The sequence below is a fragment of the Haliotis cracherodii genome, unplaced genomic scaffold (genome assembly GCF_022045235.1).
Source record: "Haliotis cracherodii isolate W230 unplaced genomic scaffold, xgHalCrac1.p SCAF_13, whole genome shotgun sequence".
In the NCBI taxonomy this organism is placed as follows: domain Eukaryota; kingdom Metazoa; phylum Mollusca; class Gastropoda; order Lepetellida; family Haliotidae; genus Haliotis; species Haliotis cracherodii.
The window spans coordinates 4,863,307-4,888,832 of record NW_027266268.1 but is presented as its reverse complement, the minus strand read 5'-3'; the positions used below and the strand labels follow the sequence as shown (position 1 = coordinate 4,888,832).

At 41.7% G+C, this 25,526-nt stretch overlaps 2 protein-coding genes across 2 annotated transcripts in view; one reads left to right on the top strand and one right to left on the bottom strand.

The window, feature by feature from the left end:
• Positions 1-1,483: 1,483 nt before the first annotated feature.
• LOC139459417 (carbohydrate sulfotransferase 10-like) lies at positions 1,484-6,374 on the bottom strand. The gene is made up of 3 exons (XM_071240869.1): positions 6,312-6,374; positions 4,394-4,519; positions 1,484-2,660 (listed from the first exon to the last, which is right to left on the bottom strand). The coding sequence occupies exons 1-3, from the start codon at positions 6,372-6,374 to the stop codon at positions 1,524-1,526; spliced, it is 1,326 nt and encodes a 441-aa protein (XP_071096970.1). The 3' UTR covers positions 1,484-1,523.
• Positions 6,375-10,109: 3,735 nt separating this feature from the next.
• The window catches only part of LOC139459526 (protein O-mannosyl-transferase 1-like), a 40,860-nt gene continuing 25,443 nt past the window's right edge, over positions 10,110-25,526 (top strand). The window contains exons 1-7 of the mRNA XM_071241052.1: positions 10,110-10,187; positions 12,345-12,427; positions 13,016-13,197; positions 14,274-14,377; positions 15,386-15,436; positions 17,120-17,266; positions 18,051-18,159. Of these exons, the coding sequence (XP_071097153.1) occupies positions 12,362-12,427; positions 13,016-13,197; positions 14,274-14,377; positions 15,386-15,436; positions 17,120-17,266; positions 18,051-18,159 (659 nt within the window). The 5' untranslated portion in view covers positions 10,110-10,187; positions 12,345-12,361. The remainder of the gene's footprint in view (positions 10,188-12,344; positions 12,428-13,015; positions 13,198-14,273; positions 14,378-15,385; positions 15,437-17,119; positions 17,267-18,050; positions 18,160-25,526) is intronic.

Below are 25,526 nucleotides of genomic sequence, written 5' to 3'. Positions count from 1 at the left end.
CTAAATGCCTATAAAGACATAACTGTTACTTGGTATTTCACAAACCACAAAATACAAATATGATACAGTTTCTACTTGTAAATAATGACCTTATGTATATATACCGTCGAATCAACATTGGCTTAGAATTACAACACTATGCATGCTGCTTGGGTATAGGTCATAAGCACCAAATTGTTTTGCCATCTTTTTAATGTAAACGAAATAATTTCTTATATATAGCAGTTTCGACATTCTAGCCTAAAGGGGATCAACATTATTTGCTTTCACATCAGTTGCCGTTAGCATCATTGTGAACTGTATCAGTCTCGGGGCGCCCAGTCGTGCTTGTAAACGCAATTAGCGGGACAGAGTTGCGTCCCTTGGCCGTGGCAGATCCATACCATCGTTAGTTCGAATCCAAGATTGGCAAGATTATGATTCTTGGTTTGCCAGGACCACAACTGCGCATACGGATTTCACCTAAGTGGTAAAAGTATATGAACTGCATCACATACGTTGAAGCACTCATAAAATGCCTTTAATGAGAGTGTTTATGATCTTCCAGGCTTACTCAAATCTTGGAAAATATGGATTTACTGCCGAAGTAATATCATGATATAAAATAAAATATATGTAATAACTGAAGTGATGTTCAAAGCGGCTTTAAGAGCTCTTAATTGTAATAAAGAAGTTGTTCATCCATAAATTCTTATCCTTATTTAATTTATAATTTGATTATTTACAGACCGCCGTCATATAGCTGGAATATTGCTGCGTGCGGTGTTAAACAACAAACAAACATACAATCATTGTCCAAATACAATGCAATGAACTTTCACGGAGTCTCAACAGAAACAATAGAATACAGTTACAATCATCATTTAACAATAAATCACACTGCCATATAAACAAATTCATATTGGAAACAGAAACTGTTTCATTCGTATTAAATGTTTGTTTGTTTTTTAACGCCTCACTCAGCAATATTCCAGCTATATGACGGCGGTCTGTCTGGACCAGACAACCCAGTGATTGATATCATGAGCATCGATCCACGCAATTGGGATCGATGACATGCATCAACCAAGTCAGCGAGCCTGACCACCCGATCCCGTTAGTCGCCTATTACGTCAAACACAGTCGCCTTTTACGGCAGGCATGTGTTGCTGAAGACCTATTCTACCCAGGAATCTTCAAGGGGACATGACAATAAGAACACTTGTTAACAACGTGATGTAACTTTTTAAAAATTCCTAAACTTCAATGTTTTGTTTGTTTGTTGTTTAACGCCGTGCTCAGTGATTGATTGATACAATCAACCAAGTCAGCATTTTTAAGAAATCATCTCCGTGTACATATCTGCAGCACACTTGAAATCAAAGAAAAAAACACACTTTGAATAAGTTCACACTGACAAACATGTATTTATTCAATTACATTTTCTCCATATATCAAACTTACCAATCGCCAGAAAAGAAAAGAGAATAAAAAGAGAATCATCATCATCATCATCATCATCATCATCACTTAAATGTTTGGTATTAAAAACGATAAGTATGTTGCTTAAAATGGGAGAAGAAGCCAAAGTTTTCAAATTTCACATCCCTGTTGAATACTTCTGGGGGCTCTGGGTCATATCCAAAAAGTTCACAGTCGGGTCTGTAAATCTCCTTAAGTCGTTCTAGATATACCATAGGAACCGTCCTGTAGGCCTCGATCAGGGCTAGTTCGCGTTGCTGGTGTCTCCCGGAACCCCGCCAAGACTCGTCAGATTTATAGGTAGAGCGAAGCAGGGTCTGGAATCCTTCCAGTGATAAAGCATCACCTTGCCGCAGCGGGAAGGGATTATGTCTTCCAAGAAAACCTCGTATTTGAAAGGTTTTCCAAAGTCTCCTGAAAACGTCAATGGTCGCCATGCACATGGTATGACGTATAGTATAAGAAGCGTTTGAAATGTCCATCATAATATTAATATCACTGTCCGACGACATCTCTTTGCTGTCTACCGAAACATCTTTCATTCCAAATTTTCGTAATATGTATCTCACATCTCGGGAAAAGGTTTCCATCTTGCCAATGACATCATAGTTGATTTCGCATTGGTGACAGAAAAGCCTCTGGGGTGAAAAGTGCCATTCACTTATTTTAGGAGTATTGTAGGTGAGTATCACGAATAGTACGGCATCTGTGAATGTAACGTCGAATCCACATGCACGAGCGTTGACGTCAGGTTCTGATCTTACACGATTGATAATTTGCTTCGAAAAACTACCTTCTTTATATGAAGGGATAAACAACCTGTCTATAAACGCCGAAAAAAGTCTTTTGTAAGGATCTCGAACGAACATGAACGTTTTGTAAGGAGACACGCTCTGTGCGTTTTGGAAATACTGCTTCATCCCAGTGACGTAGTGGATTGCGTTTCCGTTTAACGCAAAGGGAGATGACTCTGATTGATTTGTGTGCAACCAATAAAGCATTCTCTTCAATGTGCTAGAGCCAACTTTAGGGATGGCACAGAACGCAGCTGAACTGTTTGGATCGATAGTGAATACAATCTTGTACCACAGCGGCTCGAAGAAATGCTTCTTGCAAACATGTTTAACACGTTCAAGACGAGCGGCATGTTCGAGATCTACTTCATCAATACTCTGGGACGAGGAGAGGTCAACCTTGTCCTGTAAATGAGAATCATAGAAGGACTTTGTGATATTAGGAGTGAGTGAATATGGTTTTACGCCACTTTTAGCAATATTCCAGCAATATCACGGCGGGGGACACCAGAAATGGGCTTCACACATTGTACCCATATTGGGAATCGAACCTGGGTTTTCGGCTTGACGATTGAACGTGTGATATTAGGTAGAGGGAAGAGTGAGTGAGTGAGTTGGGTTTAACGCCGCTTTTAACAGTATTCCAGTTATATCGCGGCGTGTCCGCTTAATGTGGGAGGAAATACCGAAGTGATGCAGGTCTCAGAAGTTTACCACTTCGGTGAAACCCACGAGCACGGGTATTGTGCTGACAATCCTAGAAACATATTTGGGGCGAACCGGGATTTGAACCCACAGTCATAGGTTTCTGGCGTGCTCAAGGGGCTCAACTCGGCACAGCGAATTGCGGCGCCTTAGACGACTGGGTCACTCGTAGTGGCCCCGCACAACTAAGAGTGTAGACCTAATGGAACTTTGGGGTATTATTAACCTGTCACTGAGCCAAAATATTATTTTGGCCATTACGCACATCTACCACGTTCATCCTAACAGCAGAAAATAGTTGTTATTGACATTTTTAGATAAGGTTTTGTTACTTAAACACAGTTAATTACTTTGTCATTTGGCGCCTGATAGACTTCAACACCTATATACTGATTGCTTGACTGACATCCTTCGGAAGTTAAGACTGTTAACTAGTGCTATTGGTTTTCGATCCATATCAATATCATCAATATTTAAAACATCATTTAAGTCCCAACTTGCCTTCGTTGACAGTGACATAATCAGCGATAGATAATCTGAAACAAACAATCAAGTTGTTTTACTAGTCTTACAACAGTTCCTTACTAAGCCATCTGTTATATTGTTTGTATGTTGTTTAACGCTGCACTCAGCATTATTCCAGCCATATGACGGTGGTCTGTAAAAAATTGAGTCTGGACCAGATGGTCCAATGATTGACATCATGAGCATCGATCCACGCAATTGGGATCCATGACATGCATCTATACCAGGTCAGCGAGCCTGACCACCCGATCCCGTTAGTCGCCTCTTACAAGTATAGTCGTCTGTTACGGCAAGCATGGGTTGCTGAAGACCTATTCTACCCTTGATCCTCATGGGCTGGAATATATATACACTTAACCGCAAGAGAAACGCAATTTCTATATACATTTTTGATACAAATCATATTCAGATACATTCTTTTGGGGGACTGGGTGTAAGTAAACGTTTTCCTGCATAATATCCTTTCCTGAAAACCCAGCTCGTGTTTCAGGTCCTACAAAAAACATTAGCGCAAACGCAACCTCACATAAATCAGAGGGAGCGGTTGCGAAAATTCCTTGTGCAAATCAAGATGCACGTGCAGAATGAGGTAGCGATGGGTATAAAATTTACCCTCGATTTCCACTCATTTGACCGATGCAGTAGCGATGGCGATGTTAACTGCAATCGAGAGACAACAGGCAGTTGTAAGCTGCTGGTCAGAGTACAAAGGTTGTAGCAAATCTTTTAATGTGCACGTAACAACTACTAGCAGTACCGATGACCGTCAACCTAGTGGTCGCCATCGCCTGCTGAACCGTTTGCTCTGCGCACAATCGGCACCTACCAGCGACCTATCAGTGTGACGTCGTCTCGTCGCCAGCAGCATCTTTTGTGTCGTGTTTGAGTGCCCATCTTTACAGACCGACATCGTCAGGAACGATGGCGTCATCAGCAATGGATGAACGCCATCTTCTCTGTGTGACGGCGGATGGTAGGGTCAGGATCTTGAGCAGCGCTTGTGTCCATTGCACCATGGAGTGGGCTGCAATGGACTGAACCAAAGATTTGGAGCTGGGGTCATCCAAAATATTGTTCCACGCAGGGGTTATAGCGTCAAAACGCTACATTGAACCAGTCCTCAGGCCTTTTTGTCTTTCCCTTTTTTCGCCCAACGCTCGTCCTCATAGCTGGAACCACAAGAGTGAGTGAGTTGGGTTTAACGCCGCTTTTAACAGTATTCCAGTTATATCGCGGCGTGTCAGCTTAATGTGGGAGGAAAGCCCGAAGTGATGCAGGTCTCAGACGTTTACCACTTTGGTGAAACCCACGACCACGGGTATGGTGCTGACAAACCTAGAAACATAATCTGGGCGAACCGGGATTCGAACCCACAATCATAGGTTTCTGGCATGCTCAAGGGACGCAACTCTGCACAGCGAATCGCGGCACCGTAGACGACTGGGCCACCCGTGCCCCCTGGACCCACAAGAGACATATCCTGCAGCAGCATAACTCGCCTGTTAGGTATATCTTGAGTTTCTTTTGCGGCTGAGTAGTAGGAATGAAAGGGGGGGCATGTTGCTATGGTAACATTCAAATCTTGATACAATCTTGTGGAAACCTTACCTTGTGATACTGATACAAGAACGACCAGCAATGTCAGAGCAACAATGGTGAAAAATACAAACGCCAGATTAGAAATTGCCGCCATTCTTTGTGGTAATCTGGGAATAAAAACAAAACAAACACGTCTATCAATGTGTGTGTGTGCCACACTCATCAATATTCAACTTGTATGACGGCCGTTTGTAAAATGAGTTTGGACCAGACGATACTGCGATCAACTATCAATGATGACATGCAATCAACCAAGTTACCGTGCCTGGCCACCAGATCCATTATGTCGCGTCTTACTGTAAAACCCGTACACTGTAAAACTGTGTTGGAATGTAAACAGACAAACACACGTTTAGATCTAAACATTATATTTAGGAATGTGTTTTAATTGTTTGTTGTTTAACGCCGCACTAGTCAATATTCCAGATATAATATGGCGATCTGTAAACAGTCGAGTCTCGACCAGACCTCGACTTCGACCTCTACCGGAGTGACATCATGAGCACCGATCCACGCAATTGGCCCGACCACCCGATCCCGTTAGTCACCTCTTGTAAGTATAGGTTGCTGAATCCATTTCAATCCGGATCTTCCTAAGCAACCACATGAGTCACATAACTACTGACACCTGCCGCCGTGAGGATGCACCAAGTGCCTGCCCACCAAGAACTACCCCGAAGGCGTTTCCTAAATCTGTCACTTCTACTATACGGTTACACGCTAATGGGGAGAGATATTCCGGGGATCCGGGCAGAGAATAGGTCTAACCAACGCTTGCTGTAAGAGGCGACTAACGGGATCGGGTGGTCAAGCTCGCTGACTTGGTTGATGCATGTCATGGATCCCAATTGCATGGATCGATGCTCATGATATTAATCACTGGTTTGTCTGGTCCAGACTATATTATTTACAGACCGCCGTCATATAGCTGGAATATTGTTGAGTGCGGCGTTAAACAAAAAAATTAATAAACAAAACAAAAATAATAAAATGGTTGATGCATGTCATCGTATCCCAATGTTTCTTAGATCGAAGCTTAAGTTGTCAGTCACTGGATTTTCTGGTAAAGACTCATTATGTAGAGACCGCCGTCAGAATATCTTCGTGCAGCGTTAAACGACAAACAAAATATTGTCTCGCCATAATGGGCCATATCTTGCTCCTAAGAGAAACTTTCGTCGCAGATCAAATTCAGTTTCGACTTTCATAGGCACTGCGTGTACTCACCGTTCCATGTGCTGTTGTGCTCTGCTTAGTCTCGTGGCGGTTGTAATACGGCGAAGAGGCCATATGGCGCCATGCAACAAACACGCCGGGCAGTGTACAAATACGTATTTGTCAATTAACCTTATCTATCACAGCTGTCGATGTTCTACCTGCAGGTACGACCCGTGAAGATCCGGTGAAGAATGGGTCTTCAGCAACCCATGCTTGCCGTGAAAGGCGAGTGTGCTTGTCGTAAAAGGTGACAAACGGGATCGGTCGTCAGGCTCGCTGACTTGGTTGATACATGTCAGCGATCCCAATTGCGCCATTGCAACCTATACTTACAAGAGACGACTAACGGGATCGGGTGGTCAGGCAAATTGCGTGGATCGATGCTCATGATGCCAATCACTGGGTTGTCTGGTCGAGACTCGATTGTTTACAGACCGATCATATTGCTGAATATTGCCGAGTGCGGCGTTAAACAACAAACAAACAATTTAAACACATTCCTAATTATCATGTTTAGATCTAAACATGTCTTTGTCTGTGTTTACATTCCAACACAAGTTTTACAGTGTACGGGTTTTACAGTAAGACGCGACTTATGGATCTCAGGCTCGCTGACTTAGTTGGTGCATGTCCTCGAATCCCAAATGCGTGGATCGATGCTCATCATATTAATCACTGGGTTGTCTGGTCCAGACTCGATTATTTACAGGCCGCCGTCATATAGCTGGAATATTTCTGAGTGCAGCGTTAAACAACACACAAACAACCTGCAGGTATATTTTACTAAATATAAACTGTTTTGAATAATGTTCAGCTACACATATATGGCCTGGGTTCTCAGCATATTTCATTTTAGTAATGGACAATCGAGGCCAGTATGAAAAATATTTTACTGTCATTTCGCTTAAGATACGTCTGTCCCTGAAGTTTGCAGCGTGTCGAAATGTCAATCAGTGTGAACTTTCTCGACATATCTTCAATCTCGTCTTTGATAAAATCAAGATTTGTAGATATTTATACAACGTTGTGGAATTAATGAAAATATGTATTGCGACAGATGGTCTGTTGATTGTGTGTAGTCATTCCTTTATCTGAGAGATAGTAACCTGGCGTTACAAGATGCTACCTGTGTCATCTTACATCCGACCCGTGAAGATCCGGGGTAGGTCTTCAGCAACCCATGCTTGCCGTAAATGGCGACTATGCTTGTCGTAAGAGGCGACTAACAGGATCGGTTGGTCAGGCTCGCTGATTTAGTTGATGCATGTCATCGTATCGATGCTCATGATGTCAGTCACTGGATTGTCGGTTCAGACTTACAGACTTACAGACCGCTGCCTGTTCAGCTTCAATCTGCTCTTTTCCACCTTACGTGGGTCGAGTGAGTTGCGCCAGTAACAGCGTTGAGGAATGCCAGAAAAGCATACGTGGGTAACCGGTAGGTGTGTCTGGATGCGGATGATAGATGTCTCCATAGCGAGAGGAGCTGGCTTGACTTAATGGAGTTTAGGTCGTTAGAGCCGAGGTGTATCACCACAGCTGAGGGGCTGCGCCGCGTTGCCTCCACCTGAACATCTATGACCCACGAGATGACTACGTAATTTCCGAGGAAACGCGCGTGCAATGACGCAACGGAAGTAGGTGAAATTGTAAACATAAGATGATATTCCTGCAATAAAAACTTTTAGTCGCTGGTACTGAATGTAAATATTATTTATATATTAATATATATTTATTATGTAAAAGATCTTGGAGCGATGCAACTTTGAAGTAATGATCCCTTGTGATTGAAAAATCAATACAGTCAAGCAGGGCATGCTCGACCGAAGACTCGGGTTTAAACTCCACATGGGACCATTATTAAAGCCCATTTCTTGTGTGCCCCGCCGTGATATGACTAGAATAACGCGAAAACCGGCGTAAAACCACACTCACTCACTCACTCACTACAATCGCCAGCAGCTGAAGGGATGGTGTAAATCCTGCTGGGGAACCGTGCATATAACGGAGGTATCGTAAGTCACCACTGTCCCTGGTATGGTCATCTCATTTTGGTTGCTGGCGATCTGGGCATGTTGTGACTCTGACCGTTGTAGCTACCGGATGTGACGCACTGGACGTTGGGGTCACAGGGTGTGACGCACTGGACGTTGGAGCTACAGGATGTGACTCACTGGACATAGTTTCCAAAGGATGGACTCGTTAAAAATGGAAGCCAAAGGGTATTCACACTCACTCACCCACTCACTCACTCACTCACTCACTCATTGGTGAGGTGAGGTGAAATGGGGCTTAACGTGTGTATGTGTCTGTTTCTACTAGTCCGGACTAATGCGGATTTTATAGTGCTAGCCCACTGAGATACAATGACGCAGTTTAACATGAATACCGCACTCAGACACAGTATATTGACTCCGAGCCTACTATTGTTTTAGATAATTAAAGCCGAACGCCAGGCAGGGTAAAAGCACGTGCCATCTTTAAACGTCTTTTGGGTATGACGCGGCCGGGGTTCGAACCCACGACCTTCCTATCTCCGGGCGGACGCTCTACCACTAAACCACGGAAGCGGTCCACACACACACTGGATGAGAAACCTGAGAGAAGATACTTCTCAAGAAGGCAGCCACCACTCTAACCTCCTTGGAGAGGAAATCGTTCTGCTTCTAGAAAAATGTGGTCCTCGTCCAGTGGACTCAGTAGGCACTGTCGTCGCCACTAGGGACAGATACAGATGCACACATACAGGCATAGAAAGAGGCACACGCGTCCGTCTATTTACATTTTGGTTATATTTTTGTCTGACATTGAGTGAGTTTTATTTAACGCCTCTTGGAACAACTTTGTACGCCACATGCAGGACAATTGAATGTAGGAAGAAAGCCCGAAGCGGTGCAGGTCTTTGTCGTTTACCGCGAGTACGGCACTGTTTCCGACAAACCAAGTAACATTGTCAAGTCGTAATTCGGATTTGAAAGCACGGTCATTGGGTGACGCAAGTCTGCACAGCGTATATGCGGCGCCTACTGGACTGAGTCACCCTTGCCCCCAAGTCAGAATAGAGAACACAGTGATGTACAATAAAAACAGAATACAACATTATCTCACGCCAAAATGACTATCAACGAACTATAACTGTTGTTGTTAATGCTGTTGTTTAACGCCGCACTCAGCAATATTCCAGCTATATGACGGCGGTCTATAAATAATCGAGTCTGGGCCAAACAAACCAGTGATTGACATCGTGAGCATCGATCCATGCAATTAGGATACAATGACGTGCAATCGATTAAGCCAGCGGGCCTGACCGCCTGATCCATTGTGCTGTCTTCTACGACAAGCATGGGTTGCTGGGGACCTATATTCTTCCCCGGATTCCACACGGGTTCCAACACATGGTTTTATATTTCTGGAAAATATTCTTAATACTATTCAAAAACTGGAGACAGAAGGCAATGCATCAATAAGTTCCTCTCTAAGGATGAAAATAACTTCTGTTTTTTCAACATATCTTTCTGCGTATATTGTTGTAAGTTTTGCGCTGTTCTGAGGAAGTTGAAACATGCAGGATGTGCCGTTTACCTGTAAATTCCGGAAAATTACACAATTTCTGATTGCTGTACATTCAGTTTTGGAAAAATAATTGAAATATGCAAAAGTGATATACTAACCTTTTGTAGTGTTATTAAACATGAAATTTCAGTTATTTCGTCTGATCCGTAAATTGGTCTCCGGAGTTCGGTCACTGTTAAATATTTTATTGTGGGTGGCTACTGACTCGCAGAATGAGAGTTACCTCCCATAGAAGCCAATCACAACCATCAGAAGATGAGTGCTTGATGAGAAGATCGACGCTTCGGGAGTCATTTTGAACGGGATATAAAAGTCAGTATTGTTTTATGTTTTTAAATATTTTGAAAATGATTTTATGGCAACATTTATGTGTATTTTCTTGACTATGATGTCAAACAGTAGACATCGTAGAAGAGTCAAAATGATCAGCATCCACCTGTCAAACACATCATTATGATTTATGTCATTTGCTTAATTATTCTTAGAAGCTCACGCGTGTATTTCAAAACGTATAAGTAGGAAAGGTTTCCGCCCGTAACCCATATTAAAAAATTTGCACGAGATAGGGTAACCTAACCCTAGGCCTACATAATTATAAAAACAAAACAGAGGTTATGATTTCTTAACATTTGAGTCGGGGGTTTCGTTATACCTAGCTGGGTATTATTAAAAATTATAAATCTTTGTTTTAACACGGGGTTTATCACTGGTTTTGTGAACCTTCACATGCCCAACTTTGAGTCAGTGTCACAAGGATGCAAGCTCGAATGGCTTGTTTGTTTGGCTGTCCGTTGTGTATGTACATTTGTTGCCAGAACAAGTAATACAGGTTGGGCTGGGCCATACGTCTGTCCATGTGATTGAAAGAGACAACTCTAAGTGACATTCTCAAGATGTGGTCTTGTGTACTTGTTTTACATGTTAAGATGTTATTACAATTCCCAAACAAACGTGACACAAGGACAAATATAGGCCATCATGACACAAGGCCTTGTAATGAAAAAAAAATAGCAGCTACACCTTACTGGCCTATATGGACATGATCAGTGAGAGTATGATTTAAAAGTATCTTTTTATATAGTCTGACACTGGTTATGACAATTTATCTTACCTCACACATGAATGTTTAATTGTGTTTGGCTGAGACCTATTTCATTATTTCCAATCTACCTCGCTAACATGTACGGTGCATTTCATATGTTCCCTGCTCGATTTGCCAGACAGATGGCATTACATATGCAACATACCAACAGCAAGTTTGTATTTCTATTTAATGATATTCAACACCATTCTTATGATATATATGATTTTTTCAAGGTGAAATAGATCTAGAGGGAATAACTCTAAGTTCTTCAGTTTTCTGTCGTCTGCTACTTTTTTAAGTGGTTAGATGTCTAATTTTGCCATGACCTATTTGGACAAATTATGCAATATATATGCAGTATGCAGTATGCAGTGTGTGTGTGTGTGTGTGTGTGTGTGTGTGTACGTGTGTGTACGTGTGTGTACGTGTATCTGTGTGTATGTAAGTAAAGACAACTGATTTTTTCAGGTGTATAAGCATAAAATATAAAAAAAGGGAGTCCAGATATTTATGCTTGTCTCAACTCCTTTATCGTGTTTATGCAAAGAACATCTTTCACCACTCAACAGCACTTCAGTTTTAATGTAAACATCAACGTAGTCATAGGTGACCCACAACAACAGTATTTGTGTCATAATGCCTATGACATAATTTAAACATGAGTTAAACGTAGGCAAATCATAGGCAATGACCAACTTAATGCCTTTGATGTTATAGGGAGTGACAATAGTGTGAGGCATAAATACATTGTCGTGTGAGTGCACAAATATACATCAGCTAATACATAGAACTACATAGGGAAGTTTTGAAAATTATACTTTTGAATTTTTCTTTTGAATACTTTTTGCTGAAATATTGCTGAGTGTGTAGTTAAACATATTAAACAACAAACAAACAAACGAAACAAAAAACTTTTCAAATGTCTATATATATATATACCTACAATATAATTTGGTGTGCAGTAAGATAAAGTTGTTGTCCATCGGTCTTGAGAGGGACAGAGGTTCAGTACCGGCTTATTTTATCAGCATGATCAGCAGTTTGTGTTCCTGAGTCCTAAGTTTCTTGTTGCAGCTAATTTTTGCGTTACAAGTCTCTGTGATTACGACTATGCTCCTTTCTGACTTAGATGACTTTCGAACTAGAGATGATTATTGCATTGAACAGGTTGAGTGTAATGTTAAAGTACATGTTAACATGATTTATGAAAATAAAAAATAATATCTGCCTGCCAATATGACCAAGGGTATTTAGCATGTTTAGTTTGGATTCCAAGATCCTGCTCTACTAAGATGGCCCCTGACAATGCCCGAAGCCCATGAATAGTTCTTGTGTAGCATGTTGGGTGTTTTTAGCCTTGCATAATGTGTCATCATTTGTTTCAGAGTTGGTGCAATAAAGGATGGAGCAGATGAGCAGTGAAGATGGTGGAGCAACAGAGACAGTGTCTCTCGGCCGCCGAGACCAGGTATTCCTCCTACTGTAGAATGCCATAGTTCAGCATGAACAATGATGAATGGCTGCCAAACTGAACTGAACAGCAGCCATTGACTGCCACTGAACAGCAGCCACTGACTGCCACTGAACAGCAGCCATTGGCTGCCACTGACCAGCAGCCACTGACTGCCACTGAACAGCAGCCACTGACTGCCACTGAACAGCAGCCACTGGCTGCCACTGAACAGCAGCCACTGGCTGCCACTGAACAGCAGCCACTGGCTGCCACTGAACAGCAGCCACTGGCTGCCACTGAACAGCAGCCACTGACTGCCACTGAACAGCAGCCACTGGCTGCCACTGAACAGCAGCCACTGGCTGCCACTGAACAGCAGCCACTGGCTGCCACTGAACAGCAGCCACTGGCTGCCACTGAACAGCAGCCACTGGCTGCCACTGAACAGCAGCCACTGGCTGCCACTGAACAGCAGCCATTGACTGATGTGGGGCTTGGGTGGCCCAGTCGTGTAACGCGTTTCAATTTGCTGTGCAGAATTTTTTAATTTTGTGGATCTACTTTTGCTGACATGGTAAATAACTATTCTGTGTTTTGTTTCAGGGGGACGGAGCTCCTATTCCCGGTGAAGTGACCGTGGATGAATGTTCTGCCCCCGACAGTAATCCCAGACCGCCACACAAACCCTTCACCGTCCAGCTGGAGTGTGACATTATGCAGATCATCCTCACTGCTGTGTCCCTGGCTACCCGGACCTGGCAGCTAGGGCTACCCAGAGCTGTAGTGTAAGATGTGCTTCACTTTTCTGCAGCCTCCATTATATCTATTGGGATTCCAGAGTAACTGTATAAACGATGGACCATTTAATCATTAATATTAAGTTTTGTTGCGATTTTTGTTTGAGATTGAATATTTTCTTACAGCCAGTGCTTCATGTGAGAAAACAAAAATTCTATAGAAATGGGGGAGCCAGCAAAGATGACCAATCAGAGAGCAGAACTACTAACCCCATTTGAGCCCGTATATTGTCAGTATAAATCCCAGATGGTTGTTACTGACCTAATATGAGACCGTATACCGTCAGTAACAGCCATCTTGGATTTTCCAACACCCACCTCACATATTTCACCTGAAAATTCTGGTACAGAAATTTGCTTTTCAACGTTATTTTATATCATTAGCTGTGATGTGAAAGGACTTTAATTTTAAAAAATCATTTTCGTGACTTTATTGAAAATATTTGGAGAGTAGTCTCCCTTTAACACGTATCGTCAACGATTGTGTCTAGTTTTCATTTTGACATGACATGTTTGCAGAGTAGTCTCCCTTTGACACGTATCTTCAACAATTGTAAGTGTCTAGTTTTCATTCCCTCAACATGTGCGATTAAAATACCAGATAGTTCGCCCCGATTCTGTTTCTAGGTTTGTCACCACCATACCCATGCTCGTGGGTTTCACCGAAGTGGTAAACGTCTGAGACCTGCATCACTTCGGTCTTTCCTCCCACATTAAGCTGACACGCCGTGATACAACTGGAATACTGTTAAAAGCAGTGTTAAACCCAAATCACTCACTCATTGTGTTTGTAGAACCAATCCAAGCTGAGGACTAAACCGAATGACCTGCCTGACTGTGTGTCTTCGTTATTCATGCCCCTGTGACGTGAATCACTGTTCTGTGTTCATTCTATCAACCACTGGTTTGTCTGGTCTGGGCTGATGTATTTACATGATGCTATGATATGCATGATAATCAGATATAGACCAAATGTTGCCGACTTGGCGTAAAACAACATACGCTAATTCACTCATTTATAACTATGATTTCACAATAATGATTTCATGGTGGTTTGTTTTCAGATTTGATGAATTGCATTTTGCCAAGTTTGTGTCCCTGTTTCTGAGGAATGTGTTCTTCTTTGACATCCACCCTCCACTGGGGAAGATGCTCCTCGCTGCTGCAGGTAACTCCAGACTAGACGATGATGGGTTGGGCACATTCCTAAGGGACTGGTCATCATTGTGGGGGCTGGTGCGGGTGGTGGTGGATTGGGCACATTCCTAAGGGACTGGTCATCATTGTGGGGGCTGGTGTGGGTGGTGGTGGATTGGGCACATTGTTAAGGGGCTGGTGCGGGTGGTGGTGGATTGGGCACATTCCTAAGGGACTGGTCATCATTGTGGGGGCTGGTGCGGGAGGTGGTGGATTGGGCACACTGTTAAGGGACTGGTCATCATTGTGGGGGCTGGTGTGGGTGGTGGTGGATTGGGCACATTCCTAAGTAGACTGGACATCATTGTGGGGGCTGGTGCGGGTGGTGGTGGATTGGGCACATTCCTAAGGGACTGGTCATCATTGTGGGGGCTGGTGTGGGTGGTGGTGGATTGGGCACATTGTTAAGGGGCTGGTGTGGGTGGTGGTGGATTGGGCACATTCCTAAGGGACTGGTCATCATTGTGGGGGCTGGTGCGGGTGGTGGTGGATTGGGCACATTCCTAAGGGACTGGTCATCATTGTGGGGGCTGGTGTAGGTGGTGGTGGATTGGGCACATTCCTAAGGGACTGGTCATCATTGTGCGGGTGGTGGTGGATATGATATCTAAATGTTAGTTGCTGTGTTTCACAAATAGATAGGGGGCACGGGTGGCCCAGTCGTCTAAGGTGCCGCGATTCGCTGTGCCCCAATTTTGTTTCTAGGTTTGTCAGCACCATACCCATGCTTGTGGGTTTCACCGAAGTGGTAAACGTCTGAGACCTGCATCATTTCGGGCTTTCCTCCCACATTAAGCTGACATGTCGTGATATAACTGGAATACTGTTAAAAGCGGCGTTAAACCCATTTCACTCACTCACTCACTCACTCAAGAATAGATAAAAACGATGCATTTACTGTATGCTTAGATTTGTTTTGCAGTGCTTACATTATGACATAGTATGATAATGTCATCAAATGCTTTGCATTTATTTTCAGGAAGCTACTCCGGATTTGAAGGCAATGTCAGCTTTGATAGAATTGGATCAGGTATTGACTGCGATGTTCTATTTAGTGGGGAGTCTGGGCTTTAACAGATCCTCAGCTGTCTGTTTGTTTTAACAGATCCCAGCTGGCTGCTTGTTGTAACAGATCCTCAGCTGTCTTCTTGTTGTAATCTGATGGTTCTGCTCCTTGACTTGGCTTACAACAGTTGTAGTTCTAAGACGATCGTAACTCCCATACTAAAAACTAGGCTTTCACCAGTTGTAGTTCTAAGATGATCGTAACACCCATGCTTTAACATAGGCTTACAACAGTTGTAGTTCTAAGACAATCGTTACTCCCATACTTTAACATAGGCTTACAACAGTTGTAGTTCTAACATGATCGTAACTCCCATACTTTAACATAGGCTTACGGCAGTTGTAGTTCTGAGACAATTGTAACTCCCATACTTTAACATAGGCTTACGACAGTTGTAGTTCTAAGATGATCGTAACTCCCATACTTTAACATAGGCTTACGACAGTTGTAGTTCTAAGACAATCGTAACTCCCATACTTTAACATAGGCTTACGACAGTTGTAGTTCTAAGACAATCGTAACTCCCATGATTTAACATAGGCTTACGACAGTTGTAGTTCTAAGATGATCGTAACTCCCATACTTTAACATAGGCTTACGACAGTTGTAGTTCTAAGACAATCGTAACTCCCATACTTTAACATAGGCTTACAACAGTTGTAGTTCTAAGATGATCGTAACTCCCATACTTTACGTAGGCTTACGACAGTTGTAGTTCTGAGACAATTGTAACTCCCATACTTTAACATAGGCTTACAACAGTTGTAGTTCTAAGATGATCGTAACTCCCATACTTTACGTAGGCTTACGACAGTTGTAGTTCTGAGACAATCGTAAATCCCATACTTTAACATAGGCTTACAACAGTTGTAGATCTTACATGATCGTAACTCCCATACTTTAACATAGACAGTTGTAGCGCTAAGATTGCTTTGTGGAATGGGGCATGATTACTCATGATACATTTGTTTCGGATCAGTGAACCTTGGGAATGTTACCCTTAAGGCGGGCGTCACAATCTGAAATGATTGTGAGTAGGGCTGGGATGGGTCACTTTGGTACTCGGGTTGGGTGGGTACTGAGTAGGACCTGGATACCCACAGGACTTCCCCACCCGAGGTTAGTCACGTGATATATTGTTTCATGACAGAAATTCACTATATAACTACATGGTTACACAACAATTTTAAGTCTCTAACGTTCACATTTCTACATGACTATGAACACGTTCCTTCTGACATATATGTTTGAGCAAAGCTAAAACTTCAGTCAACTTCAGTGTATGCATGACCACATCGTTTTATACGTGTATCTAAATACATTTTGCCAGGGCTACTGTCAAACTATTCCCAATCGGACATTTTATACCTATCTCTTGACACCAGCAGCAGGTACCAGGGTAGGGTCAGGTAATAGGGGTGTGGGTACCTGGGTAGTAAATTTGGACTCATCCTAGCCCTAGTCCCGAGTGATCTACATGGTCACAGTGAAGGTCATTCATAAATGTCTCGGGTCAGTTTGACTAAAAGTACTTTTCCTGCTGATATCTTATTCTTATTATTTCTTCACTGTAAGTATCAACTGGTTGTGTTATATGTGTCTGTATCCTGCTGAGTGTGTTGTAGTTGACGTCATGTTGGTTTCCAGAATACCCTGCCAATGTTCCTGTCGTGCAGCTACGTCTCATTCCGGCTGTGCTGGGCAGTCTCATCGTGCCGCTCGTGTACCAGATAGCTGTAGAACTGGGTCTGTCTCGCTGGGCCGCTCTGCTAGCTGGTGCCTTTGTGCTGCTGGGTAAGTTAGCGTCTTGATACCAACATTGTGTTACAACAGATAGGTGTAGCTCTCAATCTGAGCTAGTGTGGTCGGTCCCAGTTGGCATGGTCTGTCTGAGTTAGCATGGTCAGTCCCAGCTAGTGTGATCCATCCCAGTTAGCATGGTCTGTCCCAGTTGGCATGGTCCATCCCAGTTGGCATGGTCGGTCCCAGTTAGTGTGGTCCTTCCCATTTGGTATGGTCTGTTCCAGCTAGTGTGGTCGGTCCCAGTTAGTGTGGTCCGACCCAGTTACCATTCATGTCTTTCAATTAGCATTCGAAAACTTTTTGTATCAAAAATATGACTCAGTAGTATTTGTAGAAATCATGTACCCTGATGAGAAATCTCATCAATTCTAGCACATCAGGGATTTCCTTCCAAATACACATGAAACAGATACAGACTGAGGACTACATCATACCAGATTGTATGTTCTGCCATAGAGCTTAAGGCTAGGTCCGTATCACTGGGCCGCTCTGCTAGCATGTAGGAGGTGCATTTGATCATGTGATCAGGGCCAACATGTTAACAGTTGTTAACGCTGTCTTAAGATGATTTATTTCGAAAGCCATTTTGTCACAATTGTGTAATATCTATCTCTTTGACTGATCTTATTTGTATGATAAATGCCAGGTAGTATATTTGTATTTATGTTTGTGTTTAGATTTAGACAGTTATTTATGCCTGTAATACTCAGTTTGACTCAAACAATTTATTGTAAATAAGTTCAAGATGTTTTTAAAGTCAGTTGTATTGGTTCAGATAATGCCCTCCTGGTTCAGTCGAGGTTCATGCTGATGGAGGGGATGCTCATCTTCTTCTCCTGTCTCGCTGTGCTCAGCTACCTCAAGTTCAGGAACCTTGCTCACAGGTGGGTACTGATGGGTACTGACACAGGTGGGTACTGACACAGGTGGGTACTGATGGGTACTGACACAGGTTGGTACTGATGGGTACTGACACAGGTGGGTACTGATGCAGGTGGGTACTGATGCAGGTGGGTACAGACACAGGTGGGTACTGATGCAGGTGGGTACTGACACAGGTGGGTACTGATGCAGGCGGGTACAGACACAGGTGGGTACTGATGCAGGTGGGTACTGACACAGGTGGGTACTGATGGGTACTGATGCAGGTGGGTACTGATGCAGGTGGGTACTGACACAGGTGGGTACAGGTGGGTACTGACACAGGTGGGTACTGAAACAGGTGGGTACTGACACAGTTGGGTACTGATGCAGGTGGGTACTGATGCAGGTGGGTACTGATGCAGGTGGGTACTGACACAGGTGGGTACTGACACAGGTGAGTACTGATGCAGGTGGGTACTGATGCAGGTGGGTACTGACGCAGGTGGGTACTGACGCAGGTGGGTACTGACACAGGTGGGTACTGACACAGGTGGTTACTGACACAGTTGGGTACTGACACAGGTGGGTACTGACACAGGTGGGTACTGACATAGGTGGGTACTGACACAGGTGGGTACTGACACAGGTGGGTACTGATGCAGGTGGGTACTGATGCAGGTGGGTACTGACACAGGTGGGTACAGGTGGGTACTGACACATTTGGGTACTGACATAGGTGGGTACTGATGCAGGTGGGTACTGACACAGGTGGGTACAGGTGGGTACTGACACAGTTGGGTACTGACACAGGTGGGTACTGATGCAGGTGGGTACTGACACAGGTGGGTACAGGTGGGTACTGACACAGTTGGGTACTGACACAGGTGGGTACTGATGCAGGTGGGTACTGACACAGGTGGGTACAGGTGGGTACTGACAGAGTTGGGTACTGACGCAGGTGGGTACTGACACAGGTGGGTACTGACACAGTTGGGTACTGACATACACTACTGCCTAAAAGTTCATTCCCCTAACACGCGTTGAGAACGCGTGTAACACGCATGTGACACGGGTGCTCAACGGGTTGCACACGGGGTGAGCACCCGTTGGACACGGGTGTGCAACGGGTGTGCGTCGCGTGTGCAACCCGTTGCACACGCGTGTGCCACGCGTGTAACACGGGACCGGGTTCCAGTTGAAGTTGACAAATTTATCAAATGAATAGTGAGATAAAACAAAACAGTGAGATGTGAAATTTGAGTTAATGAGCGGCCATTGAGCTGTGCTCACCAGACCGTAAATACAAGGTCGGCCCATCTTAATTAGTGTTCGGTTGCTAGACTTTTATGGCATGAACCATTCCACTGGGGTCCAGTCTAGCCATTGTGGCTAGCCGACAGTAGAACAGTAGTGAATTTAGATGCGAGTTTATTGCTAGGGGAACCCCCGTGTTGACACGATTGTCGCGGGTTGGTAAATGTTCGCCATTAATAAAATGATTGTTTGTGGATTGCGAACATATTCATTTGCCCACACGAGTCATTCCATTTGATTGCAAATATAACGTTTTTCGTTCGCCAAATTTATGCTTTAGACAGTACAATTATGATATAGCCGTCACAACTACTAATGTCTCATTATTTCACGTAGGAATATGTCCCATTTCCCCACACCCCACTTTCTGTGTTGTATTTTGAAAGAATAAATAAAAGAAGGTTTTGTGTGGGACACTTTTATACTAATTATAAGAGGATGTTGTAAATGAATATGAACAGCCATGCTGTCTGACAGTTGATAGAATTTGAGATCTTCACAATCACCGGGTGTGACCATGTTGACAGAATCTCGTTAGGGTTTGTGATTTTTACATTTGCCCAATGACCATGGTGAGTATTGCTGGGGATACCAAACGTAACAGTTTATTATTAGAGGTTGTGAGTACCTATACCACGTAGATAGGATATCTTTAGGATTTTAATCCTTCTTTGAGAGGCATTTAGAAGTTGGAGTACTACGTTAGGAGAAGATTTATGGGTGACTTTAATCCTTTCTTTCTCTGTGGGTAATCCTTTCATGTTTATTGGAGGAAGTCACTCAACCAGGTCATGACAGGTCGTGAGTTTACTCACTAACTACTGTGAGCGTTTTTGGCATGACATCTTTTCTTGTATAAACATAGAAACGATGCTCACTCACTCACTGTTAATCTTCTGCAGTTTGCTGGCAAAGTGGGGATAAACCTCAGTGTCAAAGACGATCAAATTTAGTTCGAATCCTTGTTTATATGTGACATCTCCCAAATGGGGACATTTTCATAAACTTGGCAAGTGATGATGAATTTTAATATTAATATTATTATAGTTTATGAAATTGTTAATAAAACTTTAATAAAATTGTGCTTCACTCTCACGAAAAATATATTGTCTGTGAGTAAATTTATATGTCACGTTACATTTTTCAGTGATATTGGGACTACATGAAACATGGCTGGTTTTACATTTCTGATACAGGTGCTTGACTGACTGAGTAGTTCATGATCAATAAGATATGTTTAAATCAGTCAAGTTTGCAACAATAGATGAATAAGTTGATACATTTGGACCGCAGTTACCGATTAACAACTTAAGACATAGAGACAGGGAGGAGATATATAACCAAACCTATGATCCTGTTGAGACAGTTGACAGTTAGAACGTTGGATTAAATGACAGTAACTAATTTGAACATTCCCCAGTTATATCATAAAATACATCATAACTCATAACAGTCCGAGAGACAGCTTCCAGACTTATACTAGTATTGAAGGGACAATAGCTTTTGACAGTTTAAAAGTAAACTCACCTTAAGGTGCTTGGCAAGTCAAAACTTACCTCCCTGTATATGTTTTTTAGGTTTGACAGCAACTATGCTTGTAGATTTCATAGATAGACATGATTGGTTAGCTAGATGTTATTACAATAAGCGAAAATGTCTTAAAAGTCCACAGTTTGTTTAAAAGTACAAAAAGTGTGTTATAGATCTATCAACGTTTTCTTGTATTGAACATAATATTTGCACTATATTGCTGTAAGCTGTAAATAATCTAGCCTCCCCATGTACGTAACTTACATATATTTATGTATGACCAGAACAGCAAATAAAGTTCTGGTAGATAGGTACCTCGGAGATTTAACGTGCGCTTTCAAACTTTAGCCTATCTCGCACACGGGGAAGCACTTATACTATTAGGGTAAAAAAAGCGTAATGATTAAATAAAGAAGTGCAAACACCATGGTATGACCTCTTTTATCCCTGCTGACGTTATCCTAATGTTCAATTTCAGTCTGCCTCACCAAGCGTAAGAAAGCATTGTACATGATAAACCACACTGATGCAATTTTCTATATATATATTTGTAGATATGAAGCATTCTAGTTAAGTGTGGATACACTGGGCAGACAGAATTGTGTTTATTTCCAGGCCATCCTGATCGTCGTTTACTACTATAAGGTGTATGGTTGGAGGCAAGATCAAAGGCGCCGCACAGCATTTATTAGATAACAGACGGGGTCGTCCGTTTCGCTTTGAACAACCACCCCACCTGTCTGTAGGAGTTATATAATCAGTGCGCAAATAACTGTGTCAAGTCCACTGCGGGGCTGATGCGGTGTCAGTGTCAGCGATGAACATGAATGCCCAAATCATAGACCTGTAGCACTCACAAGTTGCTTAGCCAAAATATTTGAAAAGTGTATATTCAATTCTCTGATAACAGCAAATATAACCTTAGAAAAAGATTCAACATACAAACAATCAAATGTAGAACACAGACCTATGCTTATTATCATTTCTTCTGGATATGATCAACCTGCGGAACCCTCTATCCGATGAAGTAACTAATGCTCGCTCATTAAAAGAAATCAAATCCTTAATTAATCGTTCTGATGCAATTATTAATAATTTTGACTTCAAATATTTTCATAGATCATGCCAAATTGTCCACTGTCGCCTTAGGCTCGGCTGCAGTGACTTAAACGCTGATAAGTTTAGACGACATGTATCAGACATACCAGACTGCACTTGTGGATATCACCTTGAAGATTCAATTCACTTTTTCTATAACTGTTAAAAAATACGATAATATCAGAAACACTGTGTATTTCTACACACATGGGTATGGTCTAAACATGATATTACATGGCAGTAGTTAAGCAGTTCTACAAACATGACTCTTCTTAAATCAGTTCATGACATCATTGTCAAAAGCAAAAGGTTTGAGTAGCTTAATTTTATGCATGTAGTAAAGGAAAACTGCATTACCTTATTTCACAGACACCACTTGCTTCAGTGTACTGGCTTCGTGTATTTCATTTGTGCATTTTGTATGTTTATGTTCATCACTCTCTTATATATATCCAGCTGTTGTTAAGTTGTTACCTGGAGAGGTATTACATAAGCAAGTTTTGCTTGTTTACCGATCCAGATTTCTTTTGAAATAAAAATACGTTTAAGCCAACACAGCTAACCCTAAAACACATGATTGTAAACTATTCAAAAAGGAGCACTAATCTCTGGCTTCTTCTCGGGTGTCGAACTCAAACTCAAACTCATTTATTCTTAGAATAACATGACATACAATTATCTACAATTTTTATTATGTACAATTTAACAAAAATAATAAAAATAGGATACGTGGATACTAATACAATTTACCAATTGTATTGTACACATTGTTAAGGGATTTAGATAGGCCTTTTAGATTTCTTACACTGTTAGTGGTCATAATTTTCTTAAATGTTTGGAAACTAAAGATATTGCTTATTTAAGAGTTCATATCGCCGTTGGTGTAAAGCTTCACATCGGAATGAATAATGCAATTCATTTCCCACAGCGATAGAATCACAGAGTGGACACTGGCTGTCTTCCCTGGGAATGTTCAGCCATCGACCAGTTTCAACTGGTAATCCTTGGTTAAAAAGTTCTGAATTTTAGTATTGGGAGAAATATTGATTTTAAGAGCAGTAGATATTTCGCAAATGAAGGTTGATTCTTCAGGTAATACGACCTTTGGATTTCCGCTTGGGCTTACTAGCTGCCGTGAGTCAATTTGCTCGTTAACGCAACCGAGCGTGACAAGTGACTGGGCTACCAGTCTGCAAGGACAGCTAAATAAACTTACGCATTTTTGAAAACTGATTGGTTACCCGTGATCTATGAAGATTTCAACAAAGGGCGCATGGTAATTAATTTCTTCAGCCTAAACAAACAGACAAATAACGGCGAAAGCTCATCGGATGTCGTTATTTGGAAATACCCCTGATTGTTACAGTTTGATAATAAAAAAAGTATCCCTGAGTGAAAGCATTTGCGGATTTCGGATTGCGTGGATGATACAATTACTACTCCCTTGTTGTCATCCACATTTTCTGGTATAACCCTACACTTCTGTATTTGTCGTAATTCACATGCTGCCCAGTTAATGAATTTATATTATGTATACTCAGTTGTAGCACCACTCAGATTACCGGATAAAGGTTCAAATTTGGTCTTTCTTGTACCTGGGGTAATTATTTAATCTAAATCCAGGTTTGAAGTGAGGTGGAATGTGAATTATGCACGTGGCAGCCCAGCAAGAGATGTATGATCAGATTTACTTTTTTTGTAAATCAACTGATCATTCCCAGACATCAAAGGATCAACAGGAAATACGTTGATTGATTAATTACTGTTATCTTGCACAGTGGATATGTCAAAAGTAAGTGTTTACATGTGAAGGTAGGGTTACTAAACCTATCGAATACACTCATATCATGGCGTGAAGTACAGATGTAAAAACAACATACTTTGTTCAAAGGGTAACCGATAATACACAGACTGGTTGTTCATTGTTATCTAACTCAATGTATGTTTTTAAGAACCGTGGACATTATAAAAATAGTTGTCACGTGGGCTTTCTCAGCTAACTTGGCACCTATGTGAAACAATTGAAACAAACTAAGTGATCAGTTAAGAAACAGACACGGGTTATAATATTCGATACATTTAAATAACGTTTAAAAACGATATATTTAAATATTTTAATATATTTCATATATATTCCAAATATTGTTTCCAAATAATTATTATTAAAGTATTTGATTCTCACATAGACATTTGACATCGAATAAGTATTTTTGTACAGCTGCAGACGCAATGGATATTGTTCCTTTATGTTGATATTCCCGGATACATTATAACTTTGGTAGGTTGTAATAATGATATTTGCATTTTGTTTTCATTCATTCGCTGCAGCTTTGAACAGAATCATTCTTGTTCCTTTCCGTTTGGTTGGGAAGTTTTTCGATGCGCGATAGACGTTGTTTTCACAAGTATTTTCTTTTGTAAGCGTGTATATGTTACAGTCAATGTGTAAAATATGATTCACTCAGGTAATTTATTAAATATCTAAATATTTCAGTCATTTTACAAATTGACTGAATAATCCATTCATTTATTTAACCGACTGACTAAAAATGACAAAGACGACCAAAAGAGCTTAAACACATCACAATATATTAATTATGCTAAGAAAAGAAGCCAAACAATACAGAACTGTACTTGGTGATGATATTAAACATAAACAAATATTTGGAATTCGTTATCATATTAATAAAGATGGACATATTTTTCAGTTAATTTATAAAATAAACTGAATATTTAGGCGTTTAATACATTTCCTTAGTGAAATCTGTTTACAGTTTGAATGTAAACATATACACACGGTAAAATAAGCAATGTGCAGATGAAATATTTACTTTGTGTTGCAAGTCAAAATAGTGTACACGAAGATCGCACAATTACCAAGCAAGTGACTTATCAAAACTGCATCACCATTACCGATGCTCCCCACAAATCTACCTACATTTCAAAAACTGTATTTCATTTTTGTTGATCAGTGTGACCATATGTCCTTCTACTTTCAATAAAAATGCGCTTACGAATGGCGAGCACAGGTCGCGAACAAGTCTAGATTTCTGCTATATCATCCGGGTACTCACTGAGAAAATACAGTAATGCACAGGTAACAACTACTCCCGCGGAATTGCTTTAGATCAGTGCTCTTTTGTACGTTGAAATACTATATATTGTGAATGTCAAAATGATGTATCAAGGATCAAGTAGAAGATACATTGACCGTTGCACTGGGAGTTTATTCAACAGACCGTGAAAATAACACTGCTGTATCTTATTATTTATTTTAGATGACGCAGTCAAAGCTCACTTCTCATGGCGGCCATTATCGAACGGCCAGCTAAAACACAACCCCGCGCTAACGTCTACAGGTCTCTTCCTGTAGTACGGTAATTAGTATTCTCTCCCTCAAGTGTATCCTCAATGATATAACCCACCCTCATTAATTACATGCTGC

Coding starts and splice junctions, on each gene's coding strand:
- LOC139459417 (XM_071240869.1), bottom strand. CDS start 6,374: ATGGCCTCTTCGCCGTATTACAACCGCCACGAGACTAAGCAGAGCACA. Junction 4,520..6,311: donor GCACAACAGCACATGGAACG/GTGAGTACACGC, acceptor TCTTTGGTTCAG/TCCATTGCAGCCCACTCCAT. Junction 2,661..4,393: donor ACGCCATCGTTCCTGACGAT/GTCGGTCTGTAA, acceptor TCTCATTTACAG/GACAAGGTTGACCTCTCCTC.